Below are 15,436 nucleotides of genomic sequence, written 5' to 3' on the forward strand. Positions count from 1 at the left end.
TCAACTGTTTGACACCAGTTTCTGAAATAAAGAGCTACGTGATTCAACTGTTTGACACCAGTTTCTGAAATAAAGAGTTATGTGATCCAACTGTTGGATGAGCGGGAGTCAATTGTCAAGATATCACCATACAGCAAGGGGAAAATGTTATACACATTTATTTGCCAGTGATATAGCACGTGATGAAACTGATACCATTGATACGGCAACTAACTTGGAAGCTTACACAGATATCATAACAATATCAAATGAAACTCGTGCTCGTAACATCATGGTCGTTTGTCACCACCGAGGGTTAGACGTCAAGAAGTGGCCAAGGATGTTATACTTGACTCTTTCATAAAGTATTCGGAAAATTGAACTTTCAGATGCATTAGTTCAGTTTAAAAAGCTCACGCACCTAACACATAAGACCTGTTCCCAACAGATAGCAAATTCGATCAAATGTCTCATTATTTAGTAGTGTACACCAGTGTTTCCCAACCCAGAAGTTACAACGCCCCCGGTAGATCTTTTGAATATTTCACCGCGCCCCAGTAGATCTTTTGAAAATTTCACCAAGCCCCAGTAACATTGGTTACTCACACAATTTTTCTGGCTAAGTACGTAACTCACTAAAACGTCGTGACATGCGCACTTAGACCCGCCCGTCGCGAAAGAGTTAATATCCACCAAAAACTGTCGGAGATCAGTCTATTTGTATGTTCGTCTCATGGTATAACTGCAGATGTTAAGCTGTGTAGCTAGCTAAGAAAACCGTCCTACTTAAAAAAGCTTTTAACCCACTTACGAATGTGTTTCAGAGAAAAAGTCACAAAAGAAACCTATAAGTATAGTCGATAAGTTGCGATATATCAAAAAGTCTGGAAGGGCTTTATCTGCCCTTTGCCAGTTTTACAAGTAGAGAAAGTGCAAGTTATACAGTAGCTTAATCAGCGTTTCGCATTTCAACAAACTGAGGATAACCAAATATATTTTACATAGTAACAAAGGCACAAAGGCATTTCAACAAACTGAGGATAACCAAATATATTTTACATAGTAACAAAGGCACAAAGGCATTTCAACAAACTGAGGATAACCAAATATATTTTACATAGTAACAAAGGCACAAAGGCATTTCAACAAACTGAGGATAACCAAATATATTTTACGTAGTAACAAAGGCAACTTTAACATATCAAGCCTACAACATTTTACCATTAAATATGATATGGAAACTTAAAGGAAACTTACTTTTCAATCACTTTTAGAATAAATGTATTCAAATATTTCATTTGTTAATACATCTTTTAGAAATAAACTTGACATATAACAATTGTGTAAGCCTTCCCCAGTGATAAACTTAACATATAACAATTGTACAAGCCTTCCCCAGTGATAAGAGTTCCTTTCACTTGTTTTATTTATTGTATCTGTTTTTTTACTAAAATCAAACATTTTTGTTTGAAGTTAAGCACAAAGCTACACAATGGGCTATCTGTGCTCTGCCCGCCACGGCTATCGAAACCCGGTTTCTAGCGTTATACGTCCGCAGACTTACCAATATGCCACTGGAGGGCCGTCACCAAGTAGTAGGGGGGGGGGCAAAATCCAGACAACCATGAATATATATTTTATAGTTATTGGCCATTTGATCACTGAATATTACAATCTGTAACAAACTTGCTGAAGTTACTTATAAAATGAATATTCACTATAGCATAGGATTATTTTATGTGGTGCAATATACATAATATTTAAGCTTTCTTATGTCTTCGCCTTTTCTTGTTTTCGTGTTTCAATAAACGCGCATAAACAATACTAATCCAATAATGAAAAATGTACAAGATGTTCATAGTTTTCACAAGAAGAAAGAAAAACATGCATTTCAGCAGCCAGGTTCTGATCTAAAATCATCGGTGCATAGCACTTGCAACGGACAGACACCTTCTGAAAACCAAAATACAGTTTTAAGCCTTGGTTCGTTCTCAAAAGCATTTAAAAACATACAACTTAGAACACGCTAGATCAAATACAAAAAAATTTGATTTTTCATGTAGGATGAGTACAAAATGCTGAACGTACTTTTTTCTACCAACCTTTGTTTCTTCTTCTTAAGTACACATATTGCGAGTAAGTAAGATAGATATGAAAAATGTAAAATCACAATACATTTCTATCTCTTGCAACAGGATAGCTTAACAACTAATCAATTTCCTTTCCCTCTCATTAAGATGCCCCTTCAATAATACAAGCAAGTTTTAACAACTACCAAACATTAGTTGATACACCTTACATTACTATCCACAAAATGTCCAATCCATTCTATTAAAGCATTGAATTTTTTATCACTAGGAAAGATGCATCTCAGTTGAAATGCATAAACCTCACTCATAAACCCTAAAAAATGGGCGAGAAAATGCAGTTATGAAATAACAATAGCAAAGTACGTATTAAAAGTGAACGTTTTGTTTCTTTAAATCACCAATCTTTATGACCAAGTGATAAGCATTAATTCCCATTTTAACAGCACTGTTTTTCAAATATAACTTCTTATTAGATACACATATGTCAATTCGAGGTCCCACTAGAACGCTAACTACTTCTCACTTAAGAAATTCAATTAAGGATTCCTAACAAGACTTATAAGTTTTGAATACAACATGCATATCATGGGTCCTTCTTTTTGAAATAACTTTTGAAATTTTTAGAGTCAGGTCAGATGAATACAAGAAGCTCCAGTATTTTATCAAAGTACACATTTTTCAAGCATTCAGAAATTCTTTAATACCGGACACTTCGTAAGTGTAGACTCCTCACTTCTGGTAAAAAGTACCTCTTCTGCCCTCTATATTATTCACGTATATACTGGATTAAAACCTACACTGAGCATGACATAGAAACAAATGAGTGTGCAAGTACATAATGACTTGTACATTTCTATAACCTTCCTAACGAGCAAAATACTACTTGAATCACCGAAACACGACTCTACAAAACCATAAAAGCTCCTATCTAAAGCTGAAACTCCAAATTGAAAACTATTGTGAATTAGTCCTGGTGATTCTTGAGCTTTTCAAAGTTGGTTCAGTTGTCTGTACAGTAGAGTTACCATTACTAAATTACATGGCGAGATGATATGGTTTCTCTATATCATTTATAAGTAATGAGGTAATAATGTTAAGTAATCCCCAACTTCTGCATGATCAAGGAATGCTGTATTGTAATAATAAGTTACCACACATTATTGAGTACGTGGCCAATTTCGCAGAAGTTTATCAGACTATTTAACTCGGTATGTACCCTGTAGTAGTTTCGCCAATAATAGCATGTCTTGCTTGGATTTATGTCATACAATGGCTGTTTGTTGTAATGTGGACCAAAAGCATGAATGACGTCACATGAGGCTTCAGTAATATTTGAATCGCACAACTAGTCACCGATTTCATCAAAAGACAAAACAAAATATTTCAAATCCAAAACGATCAATTCTATCAAAGTTTCAACTTGCTACAATACACCTGGATACTTGTTACGCCACGAAGAATAGCTGCTATCTAGCATGTAAATTCCCCACTGCCAATTTCAATCTGTTCCTTTCAGCCACCTGACAAGAACCTGGTTTCCGTTTACTCAACTTTTATATACAAAAAGCTTATCTATTCGACATATTAAAATATAGATTTAACTTGTAAAAGAGGGCATTATCACATATTTCTAAGAATATTTGATATCGTAAATTGATAACTATAGTTTATACGGTCTTCTCTATTTGCAGTCAACACTCACGTAAGTGTAAGTAACAAAGAAAGCAAAAGACTAAGTGTGTTAGATGTATATTATATTATATTCACATATGCTTCATCAAAAACTGATTCTTAAGTTTTAGTATTAAGATAAAAATATAAAAGCATAAGGCATCTCAAATAACAGGAGAAATAAAGAAAAAAAGGAATATAGGAGAAATGGCTTTCCCACCGTGGATATAACGTTATAAGCTGCTGGGGGACAAAATAAATGGAAGGTCCGTTTTGTATTATAACTGCAAAAACTTGTTGTTTGACTAATTTTGAACTAGAAGTCAGTATGATGATTTAGGCCTAAACTAAATCTGTTAAGCAGGGGCGAACTCCACTTTATATAATTTATTGTATACACATACACGTATATACATGTGTCTGTGTGTGCTAACTTATATTGTGTATACACGTCTTAATATGAGTTTATGTAGTTTTATATTTGAAGGTTGATATATATCAATGATTGTTAAGCCTCCACAGTAACTATATATTAATAAGACTAACCTTAATGCCAGATGTTTCATTTTACTTAAACACTACATATAACAAGGATACCAATCACTCAAACATGCTAACGAAACGGTATGATTAACATACAAGTGTTTTGAGTTCATATTTTATTGTAGAGTGAGTGTGTCATAAAAAGTTTTCCCAGATAATATTTTCTCTATGTTTGTCGACCTAGCATGACCTAGTGGTTAGAGCATTTCGACTCGCAATCGGTGGGTCGTGGGATCGAATCCCGTCACCGAACATGCTCGCCCTTTCATCCGAAGGAGGCGTTATAATATGATGGTCAATCCCACTATTCGTTGGTGAAGAGTAGCCCAAGAGTTAGCGGTGGGTGGTGTTTACTAGCTGCATTCCTTGTGGTTTATCACTGTTAAATTAGGGACGCTAGCTCAGATAGGCCTCGAGTAGTTTGGCGCGAAATTCAAAAACAAACAGACAAAAACATTTTATGATTGTTAGGCTTTGCACGGTGCAGTCTTACGAGTTGTTGGCCCAAGTTAACACTGGTAGGTTCAATAGAAAGAGGGGGAGGAAAACAGCACTGTTTGGTCCCGAAGAATATATAGAATTAGGCATTTCCGACGTACTGAAGATATTTAAAAGTGTATAGGTTGCCAAGATGCGAGCTTACTTTGTCATTTTTATAGCCCCAAAGAATTATATTGATGAATATGCGATAAGTCGCATCGTTAGGCTGTAAACAAAATACAGTCTTACGACTTGGGAGACTTATATAAAATACTTCTAATTCCACAGATTGTGGACTAACATTGCAGGCCTACTATAGACATTGTTAGATAAAAATGAATATAACGTGGTGAACTGGGAGCTGTTAAAACGCTGTTAGGTTGATAAAGGTAGAAACTGTTGATTTGTGAGGTTACTGTTATTTTTCGAAAGGTATAGATTGATATGTCGTTTATCTATTGGAATACTCTTAAAATGTTTCTAGCTGTGTGTAGATTTAACAAAAGAATGTTTATCATAGTATGTGGCTAAATTACTTTCACTCTAGTTACCTATTATCATGGGTCATTTCTTTTTCACTCTTTGGTGTCACATGAACTTCCTCGTAGGAAAGACTGTTGTTTAATGGAATACGATATCTTAAGGTTAGCAATGACTTTGACCATTGGCAAGGATACAATCATCTCCCTTATTCTATAGAAACGGCCAACAGTGACGCAGTTAGCGCATGCACTCTGAAAAAGATGACAATATTGTACTTTGCACTCTATCAGTCTTACCCAGACCTTCTATAAAACTTAAAATGTATTGTCATCAGATCTAGGACAGAACTCTGCCTTCTAAGTACAAAAAAAAAAACGTTATATTATGTTCTGTGCATTATCTACAGCTTTAATTTGTGTTGTTTGATAATTTAGTTCTAACTTTATTTTTATATTGTCTTTTGACGCTTTCTTCAACTCAGTCATTGTCAAATAATTCAGTTTAACTCCATGGTACATTTTCAGTCGAACTTCAAAATATTTGTGAACATTACTGTACTTAATCAGAAGAACAACATATATGTATATACCACAATACTACAGACTAATAAGTTGTGGATTACTGGTTGAAGGTATTGTAACTTATGAGCCTACAAGATCTATATATTTGTGAGTTGCCTACAACATCAGTACATTTTAAAGAATATAATTTTACGAATTATGTTTTGGTTTCAAGGATTATTGAATTATACGTTTTTGGACCTTCAGTAACTTTCGTAATGTGAATAAGTGAAGACTGGGAAGCTTACTACTTTAAAGTGTTGAAGAGATATAGATTCATATTTTATTTGCTACAACATCATTTTTAATTGCTTGGATATTCTGGATAAATGTTATACTATTAACTTCTAAGGGTTTAGTAATGATTTACTGCCAATGAGTTAACATATTTAAGCTATAAAAATTAATCTAGATATATTTTCATACAGTATAACACAGATTGGGTTTGAAATAGTATCGATTTATCGCGTGTGGACCTGTTGGAACATTGTTGAGTTGGAAAGAATACCGACTAATGAGTTATGGGTGTACTGTAACAATAACATGTAGCAAAGAATATAAATTAGTGCTCGGGCTCTGATCCTAATGTAACATGTTAAGTAGAAAAGGGGTAAATATTAGTGATTTGTTGACTGATATGTTAAGCTTTAAGAAGGATGGGCAGGTGAGCTTTGGGTATGTGTAACACGTTCAGCTGTCAAAGAACATAAATGAATGAACATTCTACGTTTGTTCATTTTTAAAAAGTTAAGAATGAAGAAGTGCGGAATGTAAGCTATTAGTGTACCTTACTTGATGTACATTACACTTTATCAAAATGTGTAATTCTTATTTGCTTGAATATTTAAACAACACTTATTATTGTACACACTCGTATGCAGCTAAAACATCATAAAGCAATTCTAAACATCACAGGCAACAAACCCTTCAACTTATTAATAACTAACTGTATGCGCTAAAGGTAATTATACAGAATAAATAACTTCTACAATAGAACTAAACCTAATGAACTTACCGTTACATCTGGTGGATGTTCCACTCCATTTTGTTGGAAGTAGGCTCGCAGAGATCCAGTGACGGCAGAAAGAAGTACGTCATTGATGCTACTTCGAGTGATTTGTTTGATACGCTGGATTTTGGAAAATCGTATATTACGCGACCAGGAAACCACTCTTTCGCCAGAAAGACGTTGCGAATGCTGAAGGAGGTTACAGTCTCGTCTGAAATATAGCAACCAAGTTACAAAAGTTAAAGGACCCACCAAAAGGGCCCGGAATACGTTAAAAGGGAATGTGGTCCCACCGTACCGAGGTTTAAGTCTTAGGTTATGCCGGCTGTCTGCCAGACAATTGCCTAGAATCTTTACAAACGATATACCATCACTGACAGCAAGATGCACACGGAGCACAAATACTGTATCTTTAGTCTTGCCGAAGTTCGGAACTACTCGGATCTCCCAAAGAGGGCGATCCTGCGACATAGGTTGGCCCATTAGGAATGTCAGGTAGTCTTCAAGTTCTCTTTTACTGGCTATTCGTTTTTGTTCCTCAAATATGTGGTTTTTAAGTGCAAAATTCTCATCCTCAACCCAACAGTAACCTGTCGAAACTGAGCTAATTTTCTGAGTGAATCGTGGGAATGCGAGTCCCATGTTATACTGTCTGGTAATAACTCGTGTCAGTACGAGCTCTCGTAGCTTTTCTGCGTTCATTCCTCGTTCTACGAAAAATATGCAGTGAGACACAAAACGATTAAAATCTGAATCGTGTAACCAAAATGCATCAACTGCTGATAGCAGGTGAAGTTTCTTGGTACCACATACACCTCTATTGCCACTTCTGCAGTAACAATACTTTGCGCAAGCATGACGAATGAAAAGAACAATTGGTATCAAGAGCGCCAGGAAAATAACAAAGGGAATTCCAGTTATAATAGCAATGACAACGAAAATTACTGATAATAGAAAGCTCCAAAGTATATTCCTGTCCACTGGGTGTATAATGGGTTGAATAGCCACGCTCTGCATGTAATGTGGCGTTATATTTGATTTTTTCTTGACTTGGTTATCATTGAGAATTTTGTCTTGTTTTCTACTAGAACAGGTGGCACTGCAATCGTCTACCTGAATATCTGCTTCCATATCTCCAGTTGTCGGTCAGGTAGTCTAATATTATGGTGTTCTGTTGGTAGAAGAACTTCCTTGCATTTTTTACAATCATTGAATCAGTTGAGATTGAAAAAAAACTAACTTTTTGAAGTCCAACGATTTAATCTTAATATTTTTGAAAGCAGAAACTCGCGATTTTTCAGAGGTTCCGAACACACTGTTCATGTCATTCCTTTCTTTTTCTACATAAAAATTGAGCTAAACTACTTGCCACTGTCCGATTTACCAATGTTCCTCTCCATGGTAACGTACAAGTCATCGTTCTATAAAATGTATTCTTTGTCAAATTGACATTATCATTCGCGAAGTCAGTCTATGTCACAATTCTCCCTAAAACAAAGAAAAGACCCAATTTAAAACAATAAACGAAACAGTGAGCAGATAACAATCATAACGAGATAAAACTACGAAGTAAAAACAAATTTAAGCTGTAAGATTTTTATCTCATTTGTGCAAACCAAACTAACGAATATGATACAATTTCTGTAAACTAAACTAATGACTATGATATAATTTCTGTAAACTAAACTAATGACTATGATATAATTTCTGTAAACTAAACTAATGACTATGATATAATTTCTGTAAACTAAACTAATGACTATGATATAATTTCTGTAAACTAAACCAATGACTATGATATAATTTCTGTAAACTAAACCAATGACTATGATATAATTTCTGTAAACTAAACTGATAAATATGATACAATTTGTGTAAACCAAACTAGTGAATGTTTTTTGTTTAGTTGAAATTAAGCACATAGCTATACGATGGGCTATCTGTACTCTGCCCACCATAGGTATCTAAAACCGATTTCTAGCGTTGTTAGTCCGCAGGTATGCCGCTGTAATGAATATGGCATAATTTGGGTGAAAAAGTACACACGAAATTACACGTAATATACATAAAATTACTGAGCTCACTTTATCCTATATTTCGTCTTTGCCTATTCCTTCATTTTAATTATCACAATATATCTGTACTGTTACAATGGTACAAGTTTTCAGCCGCGGCATTGCGGCTCATAGAATGGCTCCGAGTTTTTCAAGTACAAACTTTTAGCTCATAGCTCCGTCATATATATATATATATATATATATATATACATATACATACATAATCAACTAAATATGCATATCCTTTTACAATCTAACTGTTCTGTCATTGCCTCCTTGAGTTTAAAAGAAACTCGTACATAATTTAAATATCTGACATATTGCAATGAGTGAAGAAGAGAAAAATATCTGATACAGGAAAGACTAGCATACATATATACCAATGTTATATTTTTTGATTCATTGACTTTGTTACTCTATGTGCTTTACTCGTAGCACTAGATCCATTTATTAATCCACAAATTTCTGATAAATCTTGATTTTCCCCTTAAGATCATACATGTAGCATGAGGTTTATCTCAAGAACGTAAAAAAAAAGCCTATTTACAAGAAACCGAACTTAATTATGTGATTAAGGCACGTGTGATTTGTTCAAATAACAAAAGCATGAATAATCTTATTTTGTCCCTGGGTTGGAAGACTCAAGGATTCTTATTGTCAACTAAGGAAGCATAAGAGGAACAGCAATGGAAAGCAGTTCATATCGAAAGGACTCGCGCTGCGTCCAGTTAAATTCCTCATTTCTTCTGATTTCACTAAGATATGCTGTAACACCTCAGGATGCTGACTGGAGTTCTAAAACGTCTTTTTCTTAACTACAGATTTGTTAGGCTGAAAATGGCGAATCATAAGCCATTTTACAATAGCTAGTGGTTAAACATAGCAATTTGGTTCGGCTTTGTTTTATTTAAGAAAAGCCCTTGCGAATAAGCATCTCAAACCTGATTACTGAATTATATAGAAGTCAAGCCTATAAAAGCTACTAATATGATATTGTCTGGTTGATGCCAGAGTACTGGATTACTTAGAAATCAAGCATATAAAAGCTACTAATATGATATTGCCTGGTTGATGCCAGAGTACTGGATTACTTAGAAATCAAGCCTATAAAAGCTACTAATATGATATTGCCTGGTTGATGCCAGAGTACTGGATTACTTAGAAATCAAGCCTATAAAAGCTACTACTATGATATTGCCTGGTTGGTGCCATCTAATCCAAGTAGCGATGCAAACTTTCCTTGTTATCTTTAAGTAATTTAAATCACTACTTATAACAGGACCTCAAGCACCCCTGACTGATAAAACTGAAAATACACCGCTTATAAATAAAAGGTTTTGTTTTCCGATTAAATTGATGATAAAAAGAAATTTATGCAATTACCCCCGAGAGCAGTGGAAGAAATGTGCAGATTTAAAATAAAAATAGTCTTCAGTTTTAACCATATTACCCAGTTAGGTACTGATTTGTTTGTAGTTCGATCGATCGATTTTTATTTGTGTCAAACTTATCTTTACATAAGATGACAACTAACGTATTATTTTCCTGCACGGTTCAAACTGAACTGATATTATGATGATGATAACACTACAGATCAATTAAACCCATTTATTGACAGCTCTCTGCTTTCAGAACTTAATAGTTTTAACAGAAGTTTAAAGTCTATAAACTTACACCTGAGTCAACGGGGAACAAATGGTTTCAACAATAAAGGATTTGATTATGTCGAAAAACCACAGGTTATGACACATCTTTGAGCTCATAGATTCAAAGTTCGATATTATAATTTTGAAAGGAAAACACTTTTAACTTGATATATATATATCCAGATATAGATTTAGTGCACCTTGTTCTCAAGAAAATTACGTTTCAATGGGAAGAAAATTCTGCTTGTTAGTATATTTATCATTGATATGTGTTTTTCCCAGTTTCTGTAAAGTAACTGAGCATAAAGAATGAAAAGTTACGACACTTCAATTTTAAGTTTTAATTATTCTTGATAATATAGGAGCAACAGTTTATCCATGTGATCCATCAAACCAAATCACTAGATTTCAATGAAAACAAATTACTCAAGAATACTTGATTATTATGTATTTTATTTCTAAGTGTTTGGAAATCATGCATGTTTTAGCCCTGAGCATCAGAAGAAAATTCTTCTTAATCTTTTAGTTGTTTAAAATAATTCAGGCTGGGCCAGTCAATTGGTGTTACTTATTACAATTATTGTAATTGGTCGATAAATAATTTTATGGTTACTAATTGTCCTAAAATCTTACATACCTGATTAAGATGGAGGAACAAAAACGAGTCACCCCACTCTGAGAATACGAATTAGTTCATCATAAAAATATTCATTTCTCTAACACAATGATGCTTCGTTTTAGCTTCTAAAAAATGTCATATTTTGTTTGTCATATTTAACAATCGTATTTATAATATTTATTTCTATAAGTTACGAAGCAAAAGCTGAAAGTTGGTAGAAAAAGTAAACTATTTGAATTTATAATCAGATTTATATTTGTCTGCTTCTAATGGATATATAAATTGAAACGTAAGAACAAGGAATGGAAAAGGTTTAATAGATAGGTAGATAGGTGGTTATATCTATTTCATATGACTGGTAGTTATCTCATTTACATTTTTAGATGATATGTAATTAGTTAAATCTAAAATGATTTTTGAACACACGCCTGTAATTTAATTAGAAGATCTTTCTAGTCCAGTCGCGTGTTGGATTATCTACTTCACAAGCACAGAAGAACCAATTCTTTCACTAAATAAAAACTGGAGGCGAGGTCGATAAATTCCAGGACCACGTGTGCCTATCATTTACATTACCTAGCAAGTCATGGAAAGTGGGATATCCAGACAGCATGTACTCCACGTTCAATCGATGAAGACAAAATAGGTAAAGGTACGATATATCACAGAATTTAGCTCTTCAATATTTATTTAACTTGTATATTAAAGATTCCGAAGGACTTGTCAATTTAAGTAGTCATTTATAATTCTGATTTTATTTATGCTTTCAATCTTGGACAAACAATACTGAGTTAGGATTTGAAATTTAAGTTAGAAAATGTAATTTTGATAATACAACACAAATATTTCTTGTACTAAAGAAACGTTTCGTCTACCATACGACACATTTCAGAGCTGGATTTATCGCAATTAAAATTAACATACTATATAGTTCATTAATGAAACCAAACACAGAAGTGTATCATAGAATCGGTAGACTATATGTAAGGATGACCAAGGTACTCATAAGGCATAATACAAATATGCACACTAAAAAAATCAACAATGACAGAGAGTTTTACTTTAAAATATGATTGCTACTTACTTTAATTTTTTTTATCTAACCAACAAGGTCAAAAACACAGCAAAAAAACATCGCTGAAATACCAAACCAGAAAGTAACCAACACATCAAATTGTTCATCTTTCTTCTTCTTCTTCTTGTTTCAGTCGAGATAACTCTACAACTACTTTATCAAAACGTCACTTTAAAACTAAATCCACTCTATGTGTTTCTGGGCATTTCATGATGTCATCGATTAGTCGTAATAACTAGTAGTAATTTTAAAAACTCATAATTCTAGTGTAAACGATGTTGTTATTATCATTACCCCTTGAAGTTAGTTTTCTTTACAGAAATTTGGTGTTCCTTTAAAAAGCTTAAGTGCAGGATGAAATAGGAATTACCAACCAATGATGGATGAACTTTACATTACTGTAACATGTAGAATACTCAATGCTTTGTATACAATCGGTGTCTTTAGGGAGAAAACCCTTATATTATATATGAAGTGAAGGAGTGAAAAAATCAATCCACATAATATTAAATTTTATTACACACATTAATAGAATACACTAATTTTCAGTCAAGAGAAAAAAACGTCATAAAAAGTAATAAAAAATTGTAATTGTAAAATGGTGTAGGGATGGCAGTGTCAAAAAGAATGCAAAGAATAATATAGAGATGATACAGTTATACATAAAATCACCCCTACATGACATTCAATATAAAAAGCCCCCCCCCCCTTTAGTGGCACAGCGGTATGTCTGCAGACTTACAACACTAGAATTCGGGTTTCGATACCCGTGGTGGGCAGATCACAGATAGCCCATTGTGTAGCTTTGTACTTAATTACAAAAACAAACAATGTAAAAATTTAATGTTACACTGTAATATGCATACTTGACTTTAATATTACTGCAGTTGGAAGTTATATATTCCTGACTGTTGGTATGCGGCTTGTTTATTATAATATCATGGTCATGTCAGGGTTAGCGTCAATGTAGTGCAGTGATTCTGAACGTGGGGCAATTTGAAAATGTTACAATAAGAAAAATTTTACATTATATTATTATACCTTTTCAACATCAAATTTGTTTTTACATTAAGGGGAAATCAACTTTAAGGTGTCGAGGTGGGGCATGGAGCAAAAAAGGTTAAAAACCACCGATGTAGTGTAACTAAGAGCCTAGGATTGCGTACAAGGAAATCCAAGTTAAGTCAAAACATATCTTGAATATTACAGACTCTTGCTACGGGGTCGGTAGAATTGGCCGACCTCTTAACCATTTTGTACTCGTGCATTTTACAGTTTGACATTAAAGTTTAATATTGAAAATAATGTATGCATGATTTATGTATAGCTGTATCATCCCTATATTCTTATACGAGTTGTTTTTTTAGCACTGCCATCCCTATATTATTTTACATTTACAAAATGTTTCTATTATTTGTTTTTATTGATCTCTGAAAATTAAAAATTTAATAAATTGATACGCAGAATAAGTTATTTCCAACTGATTGTTACATTTAGATAACGCTATAAAAAGAAGATAATTATACTACATAGGCAATTTATACCCTTATCTTTATGATAACTTAATATTTTATACTTGTAATGCTGTAATCAATACATGCTTTGTATTTTCACTTTTGTATTAAGTATACCTTTAATTTATAACGACACTAAATTTTTAAGTGCATTTGCGATTATTATACCAACGTACTTTTGATATGAACTTAGTCTGGTCTAGGATTCTTGCGTATTTAATCGTAAACATAGAATAGAGTTAGGGGTGGGACTTTTGACTTCTATCTTTTTTAAAATTAAAATTATTTTGACTTTATTTAATAATAAGTATACGTTATAATCAGTATACTTATGTTTTAGATTGTTTTGGAAATTGTATATGCGAATTGTTGAAGATTATTCTTATAATTAAGGAAACTATGGTCTTTTTTATATACAGAAAAACAATATTTAAGCTCCATAATAATAATAATATTTTTTTATGTTTAATATGCTACGTAAACATTATTTACAAATTTAGAAAAATATACGTTTTCTTGAGATCAAACCTAAACAGAGAACGACTAAAAGATTGTAAAAGATATTTTGACAACATTAGACAATTGTGGCCAGTGTGTTGGTTATTTATAATTCACCATGTGATTAATATGTACACCATTAACCATTTGTAATCACTGCTATGAGGTTTACTTAAGATTCTTCTTCTGGAATTTACATTACAATAAAACATATGATATTGAGGTATAATATAACGTACTTTGAGGCGAATTACTGGTTTTGACTGGAAGCAGAAGAACAACCGCGGAATACTATAGTTTTACTGTTGTAGAAAACAAGCTTATGTAATACTGCTTTGACGGATGCACGAATTTATATAACTCAAAATATAATTGTTTGTTATATATATTGTGTGCTTACAACAGAAAAAAAGACAGTTTTAAGTTTACATTAATAACGAAACTTTTAACATCGTATAATATATTCGAAATATCTGATAACTCCACCCTTACATAACTAACTTAGAATATATCTGCAATAAGGTACATTTAGAAAATCTTTCTAAGTGGAAGTGTTCTGCATGTAGTTATGAGATGCTTGGAAACTGGATGTCGAAAGGTCGTAAATAAGTATCAACTTTTACTTAGCTGTTGCTGCATTTAACCTTCACCTACCTCACAAACATTTGTACCAATTTGGACATGCGTGTCTTTGACCACTCTAACAGGCGGGGCAAGTCAGACATACGGGGTTAAACATATATTTGTATCAACCCTTACATATATCATTTAGAAAAGTTGCTAAACTATGGATTATAGGACACCGCAGTTGGACCCTTTGTCTGACTTGAAATTGCAGTGTGATAGAATACCCCCTGTCCTTGTCTATCACGGGTGTTTTGGAAAACCTTCCTTTTTATCCCAGCAGCCAGTATAGTTAGAACAGAATGTAAGAGTCCGGTCAGTCTGATAAATACACAAGACCATTAATGTGAAAAATACTTTGTTTTCTTGTTCACCTACGTTTGTTTGTCCTTTGCGTCTATGGTTAATTTATTCTCTTCATAACATTTTCCGGAACCTATTGTATTGCGAATACTTTAGGCTAGCTGTTGAACACCTCAGTACACTTGAAAACCACACGTAAAGGAAACTCATCTGAAATTCTATGCAGTGCATAGGTACACATTTAATATTTATAACTTAAAACTTCCGAAAAATAAAACTACGTAT

General features: G+C 33.3%; 1 protein-coding gene across 1 annotated transcript in view; it reads right to left on the reverse strand.

The window, feature by feature from the left end:
* Positions 1–15,436, reverse strand: part of LOC106468059 — a 74,324-nt gene that overhangs the window by 27,741 nt on the left and 31,147 nt on the right. Inside the window, exon 2 of the mRNA XM_022396369.1 lies at positions 6,822–8,303. Coding sequence (XP_022252077.1) covers positions 6,822–7,946 — 1,125 coding nt within the window. The 5' untranslated portion in view covers positions 7,947–8,303. The remainder of the gene's footprint in view (positions 1–6,821; positions 8,304–15,436) is intronic.

The sequence above is a fragment of the Limulus polyphemus genome, unplaced genomic scaffold (genome assembly GCF_000517525.1).
Source record: "Limulus polyphemus unplaced genomic scaffold, Limulus_polyphemus-2.1.2 Scaffold2852, whole genome shotgun sequence".
Taxonomy (NCBI): Eukaryota; Metazoa; Arthropoda; class Merostomata; order Xiphosura; family Limulidae; genus Limulus; species Limulus polyphemus.